At 32.6% G+C, this 12,985-nt stretch overlaps 2 protein-coding genes across 2 annotated transcripts; one reads left to right on the top strand and one right to left on the bottom strand.

Moving 5' to 3' along the window:
• Positions 1-4,618: 4,618 nt before the first annotated feature.
• On the top strand, positions 4,619-5,579 carry LOC109213906 (zinc finger protein 6-like). The gene has a single exon (XM_019377746.1). It carries the CDS (start codon positions 4,735-4,737, stop codon positions 5,386-5,388), a length of 654 nt encoding a protein of 217 aa, XP_019233291.1. The 5' UTR covers positions 4,619-4,734; the 3' UTR covers positions 5,389-5,579.
• Positions 5,580-9,627: 4,048 nt separating this feature from the next.
• On the bottom strand, positions 9,628-10,820 carry LOC109213905 (zinc finger protein 6). The gene has a single exon (XM_019377745.1). It carries the CDS (start codon positions 10,633-10,635, stop codon positions 9,961-9,963), a length of 675 nt encoding a protein of 224 aa, XP_019233290.1. The 5' UTR covers positions 10,636-10,820; the 3' UTR covers positions 9,628-9,960.
• Positions 10,821-12,985: the final 2,165 nt, after the last annotated feature.

Here is a 12,985-nt window from a genome sequence, read left to right as displayed (position 1 = left end):
TTTAGCGTTGTGCGGATTGAAATAATTTTTTTTTTTAAATCTAATGTGGGTGCAGGGCTGATTGCGGATTTCAGGAGTTAAAAAAATTTTGAATCCAAAATGCCTTCAAAGTTTATATTACTAACTTAAACAGTGATGGGTCTTGAATTTTTTTTAGCTAGTATTTCTTATGTGTAATACGCTTAAAACTGATTTATGCTACTTCGAGATCAAAATTACTATCTACTTAGAATCAACACCAAGTAAAGAAGAAACAAAATAAATAGCACATCTAAACCCAGAATATAGCTAACATTGATGGCTCTTGAATGTAATTTTTTACTGCACTCTAAAATTGATGGGTTTTGAATTTATAAAGTTACTGCACTCTAACTTTCAGTATCGCATCTTAATTATTCTTTATTTTAAGCTTTAACAGTTTTGTATAAGTACATTTACTTAAGTTGTTTTAAGAATATCACTATTCGTTTGGATTTTTATATTGGTTTGAAAAGAGAAAAGAAGTGAACAAACTCTTTTTAAAAAATTGACGTTATTTGAGAAACTAAATTGAAGATGCAAGTAACTAATACTATATCCTCAAATTTCAAATACTCACTACTAAAAAACTGGCTAATTCCGTCCAGGAATACCGATCGAAATCCATCGGAATTTGAGAAAAAGCAACCGATTTTCGACCGCTTTTAATTAGTCGGAAAAATGATGGTCGCTAAGGTGTTGCAACCGAAATCGGTCGAAATTTTCCGACCGAAAACGGTCGGTTAGCTCAATGTGTTGACTGACAACCAAACTACATATACTGACCGAAATCTTCAGTCGGTATTAATCAATTTTTTTTTTTCAAATACCAACCGAAATCAATCGTAATTTTAAATATATAATAATTTTATTTAAATGAATAGTTATTTGTAAATTGTAACAAATTATTAATTTATTTAAATAAATAAATTTAAAATCGACAATATTATACCGACCGAAATATTCCAGATAAATATTTTCTTGTATCGCATGTATACTCCCCAGCTCGAGATATCAAAGCACTACAATATATATCTTATTACTATATTACTAATTAGTACTACTCCCTCCGTTCCAGTTTATGTGAATTATTTCCTTTTTGGTCCGTTCCAAAAAGAATGATTCCTTTTTAAATTTGGAAACAATTTAGCTTAAACTTTCAATTCTACCATTAATGAGAAGCTTTTATAACCACACAAATACTCTACACTCCTTTTTGAAACTTTTATAACCATACAAACAGGTTCATGTAAATTGAAACGGAGGGAGTAGTATATATTATCATTATTATTTTATTGAATTCTAATTCTAAATATAGAATATTAATCTTATTACTAAGCACTAACTACAACTCTTCTTATATTTGCTTATTTTTTATTAGTCCACAGTTGTTGGACTCGATGGCATCAAAGCTCAACTTATAAGATGAAAAAACTCACATCTTTCGGCAGATGTGGGACAAGAGGATATTCCTACTACTTCTCTTCCCATGGAATATTTATTTACTAATTTATCTATTTTATAATTTATTTGTTTGTTTCTTTTTTAATAAAAAAAGAGTGCATTAAATAAGGATTCCATAAATAAATAAAAAATCATTTCAAGTGAATAAAATTATGATTACATTTTAGTGTAAAAATATTCTTAGTCATTTTTTCTAAAATTTCATTTATAATCTTGAAATAACACATTAATTGTTTTGTATAAAAATATATATTAACTAAATGAAATTAAATACATCGTACATTGGTTAAGTAATTGGTATATAAGCTCTCTCTCTCTCTCTCTCTCTCTTCTCTCTCTCTCTCTCTCTCTCTCTCTCTCTCTTATATATCAATTAAGTATTAAATATTGTTTATTTAAAAGCTATTTATATAAAGGTTGACAAAAACCGACCGACTTCGATCGGTAATATTATTAAATTTATATTTTAATTATTTTAAAATTGTATTTCCGACCTCGGTCGGAAATATTTAGTCATAACTTATTCCGGTTGGTAAGTTAAATATATATAATTATTGTTATATTAAAAAAAAAGCCTTGGGCGAGAAAGCATAATTTCAAATATTCCGACTGAAGTCGGTCGAAATTTTTGAAAAATTTTAATTAAAAATTATTTTTGTAGATAATATACAAGTATGACCAGGTCTTGGTAAAATATTGACCAAGTTCCGACCGAAATTGGTCGGATTTTTTTTTTTTGCTGTGGACCACTATTTCCGTTGTCAGAAATATTTTCTTTGGCTTTTGCAAACAATTTACTCAATTTCCGACAGATTTCGGTCGGTTTTTTTTCCCACCGATTTCGGTCGGTATTCTGTGGACGAATTTTGCCAATTTTCTACTAGTGTAAAGATGAATGAGTGCTTACCATTCCACCACATTAATCCATGCTCGTAATCTTTCAAAGGTCATTTTTGGAAATTTTAATTTTACATAAATTTAAGGTACAAAAATTTGGCATACTATATTTAGCTGGACCATACAAGTTATAGGTATAGGTATATTATATTTGATCGATGGACTGGGTTATTATAAATGTTTTACGTAAAAATTTAATGTACTATTACATATATGTATCTTTCCGTTGCACTAGCTTTCTTATATTTTCAGTAGTTTACTCTTAATTAAAAAAATTCTTTGAACTCATGGTATGCACTGAGATTTCTCTATAATAGCATCCTCATATAATAACTATTCATTACAAAAGTCATATTTTTTTTGGAACCAATTTTTATATTATATATAATATATATTTTCTCTAACAATACTTCATTATAACGGTATATTAAAACAAACGAGTTTGACTGTATAGTGCTAGATCCAAAATTACTATTTTAATATTGTACTGCAATGTTTCAAAATATTCCTGAGGGGCCCTAACATTTTGTAATAGTGTTTTTTCTTGTCCTTTTCGATGTATAGCAGTGTATATTTTAAAGGAAAAATGGTACTAGTAATTTCTTTATATATCTCAAGTACTTTCGAGTAATTCGACGAATAAGCTAAGCCAATGGCTTTTTGGTTAAATTACTAGTTAGTTAATGTTTACAAGAATCCATTGTAATATCTTGTCCCCTAATCAATGATCATGGATTTAGATATACTCTTTTAATTTTGTTCAGTATTGCCGAGATTGTTATATAGGTAGCCAATATTGTTCACATGAGAACCTAAATTGTATAAAGGCCTATATACAACTAATTGTTCAATGATATGGTTTTTGTTAGCCTATATAAAACTTTGGGTATTTTATGCAAATTCAAGATTTTGAAAGTGGAAATGCATAGACAAAGGACAAAAATTTATTTACATTCGGTGTTTATACCAACCAATAAATATAAAATACTATGTGTTTTTTATATGCATTTCTTTGTCACTGAGCATCGTTAATTAATATTCAAATGTTTCAATTTTATATGATACTTTTTATTTTTTTCGTTTATTTAAAAAGGAATGACATTTTTTTTATAGTTGAATACATATTTCTTAACCTTAAACTTCAAAGTATTTTCTTTTAATTATGTACAGTCAGACCTCTATATAACAACCATTCACTATAAAAGTTAAGTTTTTTAGAACAAATTTTCATATTATGTTATAGTATATGTTCTATATAACAGCACTTCCCTATACATCCAAAAAAATTTGGAACGAATGTGACTGTTATAGAAATGTTTGACTGTATTGGATAGTCATAAAAATGTGATCATAACATATTTAAGTAAAAATAGCGCTAGCCACTTTTCGGACTAGAAATTGGAAAATAGCCAGCTTTTGCAAATTCATTGAAAAATAGTCACTATTTTGCTGTAATACGGAAAGTTCCAGTATAATATACTGGAAATTGGTGCATCTGTGTATGAACTTCCAGCATATTATGCTGGAACTCCAATACGCGGAAAGTTCCGGCATATAATATACCGGAGATTGGAGCACATGTGGATGAACTTCCAGCATATTATTCTGGACCGGTATATTATACTAGAACTCCAGTATATTATGCTGGAAGTCTAGTATATTATACTGGAACTCCAGTATAATATGAATATACTAGAGTTCCAACATAATATACTCGAACTCCAGTATAATATATTTGGAGTTCCAGTATATTATGCTGGAATATTTTTCGAATTTTGAACAGTATTTTCATTCAAATTTATCTTTACATGAAAAGTGGTTAAATTTCGATTACTCTTGAATCTGTGACTATTTTTCAATGACCACTTGTAAATCTGGTTATATTTGAATTTCTTCCCATATTTAACACCACAAATTATATGATTACTATTGAAATGAAAAAGTATAAACTTTATATATCATTTAGTCGTAATAAATTAATATTAATTGATGCAAATATGTGACGTGTAATTTACATGGGACAAGTGCAGTGCGGCGTTGGGTCCTCAAATGATCTTGATCATGTTCCTAAACTTCACACTTACTTTCTTCTCCTTGGGATGTCCGCAACAATCTATTTCTCTCTCTCTCACACTCACTTTAATAAAATATTTTCTCTTTGCTTAAATAAAAAAATAAATTTAAGCCCTTCTAGAGTTGTATATATAATAACCTACACATGCAAACATTTTCCCTTAGGCCTTCTCCTTTGTTTCCACATTCTCTATTTCTTTCTGTCTCTCTTTCTCTGTCTCTTCTCCCTGAAAACACACACACACACACACTACGCATATATTTATATATACACAAAAATACATGGCAGAATTGGAGTTTAAGAGTAAACATGGTACTTATAATCCTACGAGTAATGGACGTTTAAAGTTATTTGGTTTCAACATGACAGAGGAAGATCAAGAACAAGAAGTTAACTCTACAAAAACATCATCAGAGTCGCCGGAATCCGGCAGTTTTCCGGCTTCCGACGGCCGGAAATACGAGTGTCAATACTGCAGTAGAGAATTTGCAAATTCACAAGCTTTAGGTGGTCATCAAAATGCTCACAAAAAAGAAAGACAACAATTAAAACGTGCCCAAATGCAAGCTAGTCGTAGCGCTTACATGCGAAACCCTATCGTCTCCGCCTTCGCTCCGCCATCTCACCTCCTTACTCCGCCCGGTCATATGGTGGTTCCGGCGTCATCTCCGTCGTGGGTTTACGTACCACGCGCTGCGCCTCCCTTTCATGGCTGTGTTTTTCCAACGTCCAATAGTGTAAGGGGTGTAGGGAACTTTCAGTACACTGGCGGTGTAGCGGAGTCCAGCTTAGCAAGTGTTGGGCCTCAACATGTTAAGGCCCATAGTGGTAGAGTTGATGTAATTAGTGGGCCATCATTGAGTAAGTTGTCGAGAGTGGATATTGGGCCCAATTTTGATGACCCATTTGGATTGGATTTGCAATTAAGCTTATAAATTTCACTAAAATTTATCCCGAAATTTCCGAATCTTGTACATTTTTACATTATTTATTTATTCACTCCATGGAAAAAAAAAAAGATCATTATGCATTATCAATAGAACGGTGGGTCAAGTACAAATCATAAAGAAGTTAAAATTTGGTACTATTTTCGGAAAATACATTGTATAGTCGCTCTCAAAATAATAGCCAGAAAAATATATATTTTTTGTATATATATACATTTTGTAAGTTATATACAAAATTATACAAATTTTATACACTTTTTTCGGCTACCAAACGTAAACAGTTCTGGCATGGGCTAAAAGTGAAAAAAGCCCTACTATTTTTGTGATTACTGGTTATAAAAAATGCATTGCTCTTCAATTGTTATATAAAAGCTATTGGCTCTACCTATTTTATGTGATATATTTTTCTTTTTAGTCTGTCTCAAACAAAAATAATGATGACTTTATAATTATAACCATACAAATATTATGACAAATTTACCATAACTTTATTATTTTTAGATTGCATAACCCACTAACTTCAAAGAATCTGATTCACCATTAATGGCAAAATTTGCGCCAAATCAAGATCCCATTTGCTCCATGTTAACTTTTGGGTACAACATGCAAACTTGATTGGACTATAGTGGAACCAAGGCATGTGATATGACTCCAATATTAAATCATTGCCCTTTTAAGTTGTATGCATCGAAAATATTTACACGATCAGATTACTTATAAAGCAAATACAAATAGCTCTTTATGATAAATATTGGGGTACTCAAATTGTTAGCTAATCTGCTATAATGAATTAAACTGCACTGATCGCGTAAAAGGTATTTATCCTATCCATACATATAACTGAAATTCTCTACTTTTTTTTTTATGGTTTAGTTATCTAATCTTTGAAGGAGAGCCTTGGAGCAACGGTAAAGTTGTCTCCATGTAACTTATAGGTTAGGGGTTCGAGGCTATAATCAACCACTGATGTATTAGGGCAGGCTGCCTATAACACACCTCTTGAGATACAATCATTCCCCGAATCTCGCATGAACGCATGTTGCTTCGTGCACCGAATAATTTTTTTTTTTTTTAAAGTTATCTAACCTTTTAGGGGAAGTGGGGCTTTGGTGGTGTTAAATAGTCACTAGCTTGCTACTATGAAAGGTACTTTAATTTGTTCCATCAATTTAGCATGATTGCCTCACTTAGAGGGAGCTAGCTAGCTTTCACCAATTGATGTTTGAACTTTGAGGGAGAGACATATTAAAGTTTTTCCAAACAATAGAATCTTCATAAAAATTTAAAAAGATTGTACTGTCTGGTATATGAGTCTTCTCCTTTTGTCTTTTTAATATATAACCTCTATATATATTTGCTTCATAGGAACTTTAGTGGAAGGTGACCATTTTCCAAGTTTCTACCCCATGACAAAACAAATATTGTTTTTTCTTGATTAATTAAATGGGAGAAAGTGGCTGTCTACATCACTTAAAAATGCACTAATGAAAGGTAATTTATTGAGGGCCCAATTAAAAAATAAAAAATAAAATAACTAAAGGGAGCATTTGAGCAACCGTAAAGTTGTTTTTATGTGCAGGGGCCCGAGCGGATCCGGCCAAATCCAGTAGCTTTGGTTCGAACCTTATATTTGTCTTAAAAAGTTCATTGAATATATAGAAATTATTAATTTAGAACCTGTAGTAGCTTAAAACAATAAGAATATAATTCCGAATCCATAAACTTGAAATCGTGACTCCGCCTCTGTTTGTGTGACCTAGAGGTTATGGGTTCGAGTTGTTAAAGCAACTATTTATACTTGCATTAGAGTAGACTGTCTACATTATATCCCTTAGGGTGCGGCCCTTACATTGATCCTACCTGAATGCGGGATATTTTGTACGATGGCTGTCATTTTTTAAAATTAAAACAACTAGCTAGGAAAGGATGTAGGGTTAAGTTTTTTTTTTTTTTTTTCATCAGACAAAAGTTGTGTGAATGGGATTGATTTTCTATGTTTTGCCTCACCAACTACCTCAAGAGTTGATGCACTTTGTACTACTCATGTGTCAAAAAGAGCTCCTAGAATAAACACACATATACATTCAGAGGCGGACCTAAATTATAAAGAAAGAGGTCACCGGCACTTGAAAAGTTCGACAAAAATTCCGTGTATACATATTCGTTAACGAATAATGATATATTAACAGTGGCACCCTATATACAAAAAGAGCTTTAATTGAATGCAAAAGTAGACTCGTAATCTTCAAATTCTGGATTCGACTCGATATACTTGTGTATGCCAATTGCAAAGCGCCGACCTTCCATATATTTTATGTACAAAATTCAAACTTTTTCACTTTTGCACCGAAAAGAAGGTGCCAAAAAAAAGTATACATAATAGTTTCCCACTTAATCATTTCACTTTTTTTCTTGAGCTTTGTTAAAGTTGTGATTAGCAGCCTAATAAGGATCACTCTTTAATTTTGGTGCTTCTTTTTTCCTTTTTGAGTGTTGCATTATCTTGTTTTCGTGCTTACACGTAAGCTTCACTAAACACATAAAACCATTGGTTGCTTATCCATAATTAATAAGCACAAACTTTCATCTTACTAATAAAAATTGACTTTAAGTTCTATAAACTAACAGTGGAAAAGATTTTTATATTATCTGATTAATTCTAAGATAACTACATGTATAATTTTTACGATAAATATAATCGATAACCTAGTAAGATGGTTGACATTTCCAACGACCAGAATTCGTCTGAACGGCATTTTAATTCTGACAATATTATAATAGTTTTGACGAAAAGACAATTTTCTAGTTCTATAACAGTCTCGTTTGTTTCAATATTTTTTGTTGCTATAGTAAAGTATTATTTTAGAGAACACATCTTATAATATAACATGAAGAATGGTTCAAAGAAAACTTGATCGTTATTGTGAAGTGTTGTTATAGAAAATAACTGTTATAGAGAGTTCAGATTGTACAAGTAAAAATAATATTAATAGTATAAAAATCTTTACATTATCAATAAAACTTAATTAAATCTGTAAAGATTAAGCAAGAAGCCACTCATTCTTGTTATTGTTTTCCAAACAAATTCCCAACCCCTCCCCTCTTTTCCACACCCTTAAACAATCTCATAATTTTTTCCCATTATGTGGCAGATAGGTTCTTGTTTAGACAGCTTTCCACTACTAATTAAGCTTTTTAAGTTTAAAATTTTGGCTTCATATAGAAGTGGAAGACAATGAGAAGACAACTATATATGTGTGGTTTGACTCGAGAACAATATTTGGATGTATAGTATAATATTTAATTCATCCAATCAATTCCTAGATCTCAAAGCCGGGGGGAACTAGTCTTCATGTGTGAGTGATTGGTCCCACATTTGAACCAACAGTTATTGGAGATCAAAGATTGAAACATATGGCACCCAAAGAGAACAGGGTGGAGGAACAAGCGGACCTACGAGTTCGGCCGAACCCAGTAACTTTTATTTAAACGGTGTATTTGATGTTTTGAATTCATAAATATGTATAAATATTTAATCTAGAACTCATTCATTTACACTTGAAGTCAATAGTTCCGAAATCCAGAACTCATAAACTTGAAATCTACTCCGCCTTTAAAAGAATATCTATGCTATATATCGAAGGAGTAGTTAAAGAGTTTGGAAGAACAAAACAACTAGATCTTTCAAGATGTATTCCTTTTGAATATGGTGTAATAATGTTCGTTTTGGGCCAAACTTATACGATATTCTCTAAAAGGTCTCATCTTATTAAAGAAATTACTATTAGGGGCGGATACACCTTGCGGCAAGCGGTATCACGTGACACCGCTTCGTCAAATTTTTTATTAAATATTTATATATTCGTATACAAAACGAAAATATTGCACATATATATAAAAAATGACACCGCTTTTCATTATAGTGATTTATTCTTTTGTTCATTGCTTTCAATATTGACACCACTTACCAACAATCCTGTGTACGCCACTGATTAATATACATATGTTTATTTTACAACTCAAATGTGAAACTTTGTTCGTACAATCAACAGTATTGACTAGCTTGCGGATATTAGTTTTTCAATGATCACGGTGGTTTTAAATTTCTATATTGTTGTATCATCACTCTCATAACCCTCATTTTTACATTATCCTGGATCCGCCTCTGTCTATCATTGATATTGAACCAAAATCTGTCTATCATTGATATTGAACCAAAATAAAAAAGAAAGAAGAAAAGCAGATATTATTACATCACGTACACATTTCAAAAGCTATATATGACCTAAACTTCTTTAACATATCACATCAATATTTACATGCACATACAACCAATGTAATATTTTAAAAACTTTGAAGCCTCAATTTGCAAAGTGGAAGAAGAAAAAGACATAAACATCAGCAAATGCATGTAAGGATAATATTTTTTCGTTGAGTGAAAAGATAAATAAATTATCTGAGATTTACAAGATCCTATTTTCTGGATAAATTCATTCAAAATGAAAAAAAAAGGAAATAAAAATAAATAAATCTTCCTTCCTAGCTGATTATAGAGCCGAGCTAAGGCGCGGCTGGTGCAAGGCTTAGATGTAAATCCAATCCAAATGCATCATCAAAATTGGGCCCAGAATCCCCACCTGAAAACCTACTCAATGACGGCCCATCAATTTTAGCACTGTGGGCCTTTACCTGTTGAGGCCCAACACTTGTCAAGCTCGAATCCACTACACTGCCGGTATACTGTAAGTTCCCTACACCCCTCCCTCCATTCGACGTTGGAAACAAACAACCATGCGACACGTGGAAGGGCGGCGAAGCGCGTGGTACGTAAACCCACGATGGAGACGATGCTGCCACTGCGGGAACCACCATGGTACCTGGCGGAGCGAGGAGGTGAGATGGCGGAGCGAAGGCGGAGATAATAGGGTTTCGCATGTAAGCATTACGACTAGCTTGCATTTGGGCACGTTTCAATTGTTGCCTTTCTTTTTTGTGTGCATTTTGATGGCCACCTAAAGCTTGTGAATTTGCAAATTCCCTACAGCAGTATTGACACTCGTATTTCCGGCCGTCGGAAGCCGGAAAACCACCGGATTCCGGCGACCCTGATGATGTTTTTGTTGTAGAATCAACTTCTTGATCTTGATCATCTGTTACGTTGAAACCAAACAACTTTAAACGTCCATTACTTGTAGGATTATTACCATGTTTACTCTGAAACCCCAATTCTGCCATGTTATATATATACACGTAGAGTTTTTGTATGTGTGTTTTGTATGAATATATGTAAGAGTGTGTGTGTGTGTGTTTAAGGAGAGGGAAACAGAGAATATGAGATGAAAATGAGACAGAAAGAAATTAAAGAGAGATGGGAAACAAAAGGGAAGTAAAGCATAAGTGGAGTTGTTGCATGTGTGGGGTATTTATACAAGTTTTAAAGGTATTTTTGTTGAAGTGGCATTTTTGTTTTCTCCTTGTTTTCGTGTGTGGAAAGAGAGAGAATTCCTATATAGTGACATCTCAAGAAGAAAGAAAAGAGAGTGTAAACTTTGGGAATACGACCTAAGAACACTTTGGGGACCCAATGACTTATGGCAAATCAAGATCATCTTCCATTTTCCCATTTTCGAATAAGAGTTTGAGTTGATAGTGTAAAAAATATAGGCGGATTCAGAACTTGAAATTTATGAGTTTGAGTTTATGATTCCACCAATTAATTTGATTTAATTACTTTGATGTTTATTATTTATACTTATTTTGTGAGCTTGTTAACATATTTATAGGGTTTGGGCCAATTCTACTGTAACAACAACTCCAACAACAAAAAATCCAGTACAGTCGGGTCTGGAAGGGTAGATAGTGCGCAGACCTTACCCAGAGGCGTACACATGATTTTTGGTAAGCGGTGTCAAAATTTAAAAAAATGAATGGACGAATAATCACTAAAATGAAAAATGGTGTCATTTTTTGTATATATACCCAATATCATCATTTTGTATACTATTTATATATACGTATTTAATAAAGATTCCGACGACGCGGTGTCACGTGATACCGCTTGCCGCATGTTATATCCGCCCCTGACCTTACCCTTACGTGAATATCGAAAAGTTATTTCCACTAGACTATCGACACAGGGAAAAATGAGAAAAGAATAGGAGCCAAATCTACTAGATTCAGATGAATCCATAAGATAAACACTACATCTGTCTTTAGTAAAATATATTTACACAATCAATTCATTCCGTACATGTAAATCTCCATGACGAGTATTAACTCAAGGCCACTTAATAACAAATTTTACTATCTTGGTATCTAAAATTAATATAACACTAAGGGGTCGTTTGGTTAGAATACGATTTATATCGGTATAAGTTATGCCGGTATAAGTTATATTGGGATAAATTATGGTGGGATTACTTATGCTGGGATTGTTGTTTATTCATTGTTTGGTATGTTATATTAAGAATGACAATTGCATAATTTCTAAGAATAAAGTATAAGTTATACCGGTGCTAATTACCCCACCTTCTATAAGGTGTAAGTTATCCCGGTGTTAAAATTAACACCGGGATAACTTATACCTGGTTTGCTAACCAAACAGAGTATTAAGGTGGTATTAAATTTTTATACCACCCTTATACCTTCTTATACCTCGTACCAAACGACCCCTAATAGTTTAAAGATCCTTACACTGTGAATTTATATAATCTAAATTCATAAGAATTGTAATTGTGTTAACCATTGTGGAGATCCAACATAGCAAAATACTTACTCATAAAATATTGATAATTACGTACATGATAAGTCGTGTAAATTAAAAATGAAAAAAGATGTTCACTCAACAAGTTAGAGTAGAAACGACATTTTTTAGTGACACGAAGTGGAAACACACAAGTCTAGAACACAACTAATAGGTGGGGAAGAGAAGTGTCAAGTCGTTTGCTTTTGTTGTTTTCTGTTTTCTTGAAAGTGCGAAGATTTTGTCATGTTTTGAAAGTATTGAAAATAAAGTGGAGTGAAATGTGATGCATGTGAAAGTTGTAGGGTGGTTGAACTATCAAATGATTGAGTTTAGATCACTGTTTTTTGCACTGCAAATTTTTTCTGTTTCCTTTCGCACTTTAATTTCTTGCTTTTGTGAACGAAACCAGATCGAAAATTCAAGAGATATCCAAATCTATGATCATTGGAATAGGGGACAGAATATCATATTAGATTTCTCTTAAAAGTTGCCTTAATAGTGGTGAACATAAATGCCGGTGGCTTTTGTGAAATTACCCGAGATGTCTGCGTAGATACCATGTAACGATCTATTAGGTCGTTTCGAGAGTTGTAGCCCCGTTCTTTCATTTTCTGCTCCATTTGTACTCTACAACTATTATATGACTTACCCGGTTGGTTGGTTCGGGTCCGGAGAGATTTCAGAGTGAATTGAGACGCTTAGTCTCATAATTGAAAGCTTAAGTTGGAAAAGTTGACCGGATATTGACTTATGTGTAAACGACCCCGGAATTGATTTTTGATGGTTCCATTAGCTCCGTTGGGTGATTTTGAACTTAGGAGCATGTCCGAATTGTGATTT

This window comes from Nicotiana attenuata, unplaced genomic scaffold (genome assembly GCF_001879085.1).
Source record: "Nicotiana attenuata strain UT unplaced genomic scaffold, NIATTr2, whole genome shotgun sequence".
In the NCBI taxonomy this organism is placed as follows: domain Eukaryota; kingdom Viridiplantae; phylum Streptophyta; class Magnoliopsida; order Solanales; family Solanaceae; genus Nicotiana; species Nicotiana attenuata.
Note: the sequence above shows the minus strand (reverse complement) of the source record. Positions and strands in the feature narration are given on the sequence as shown.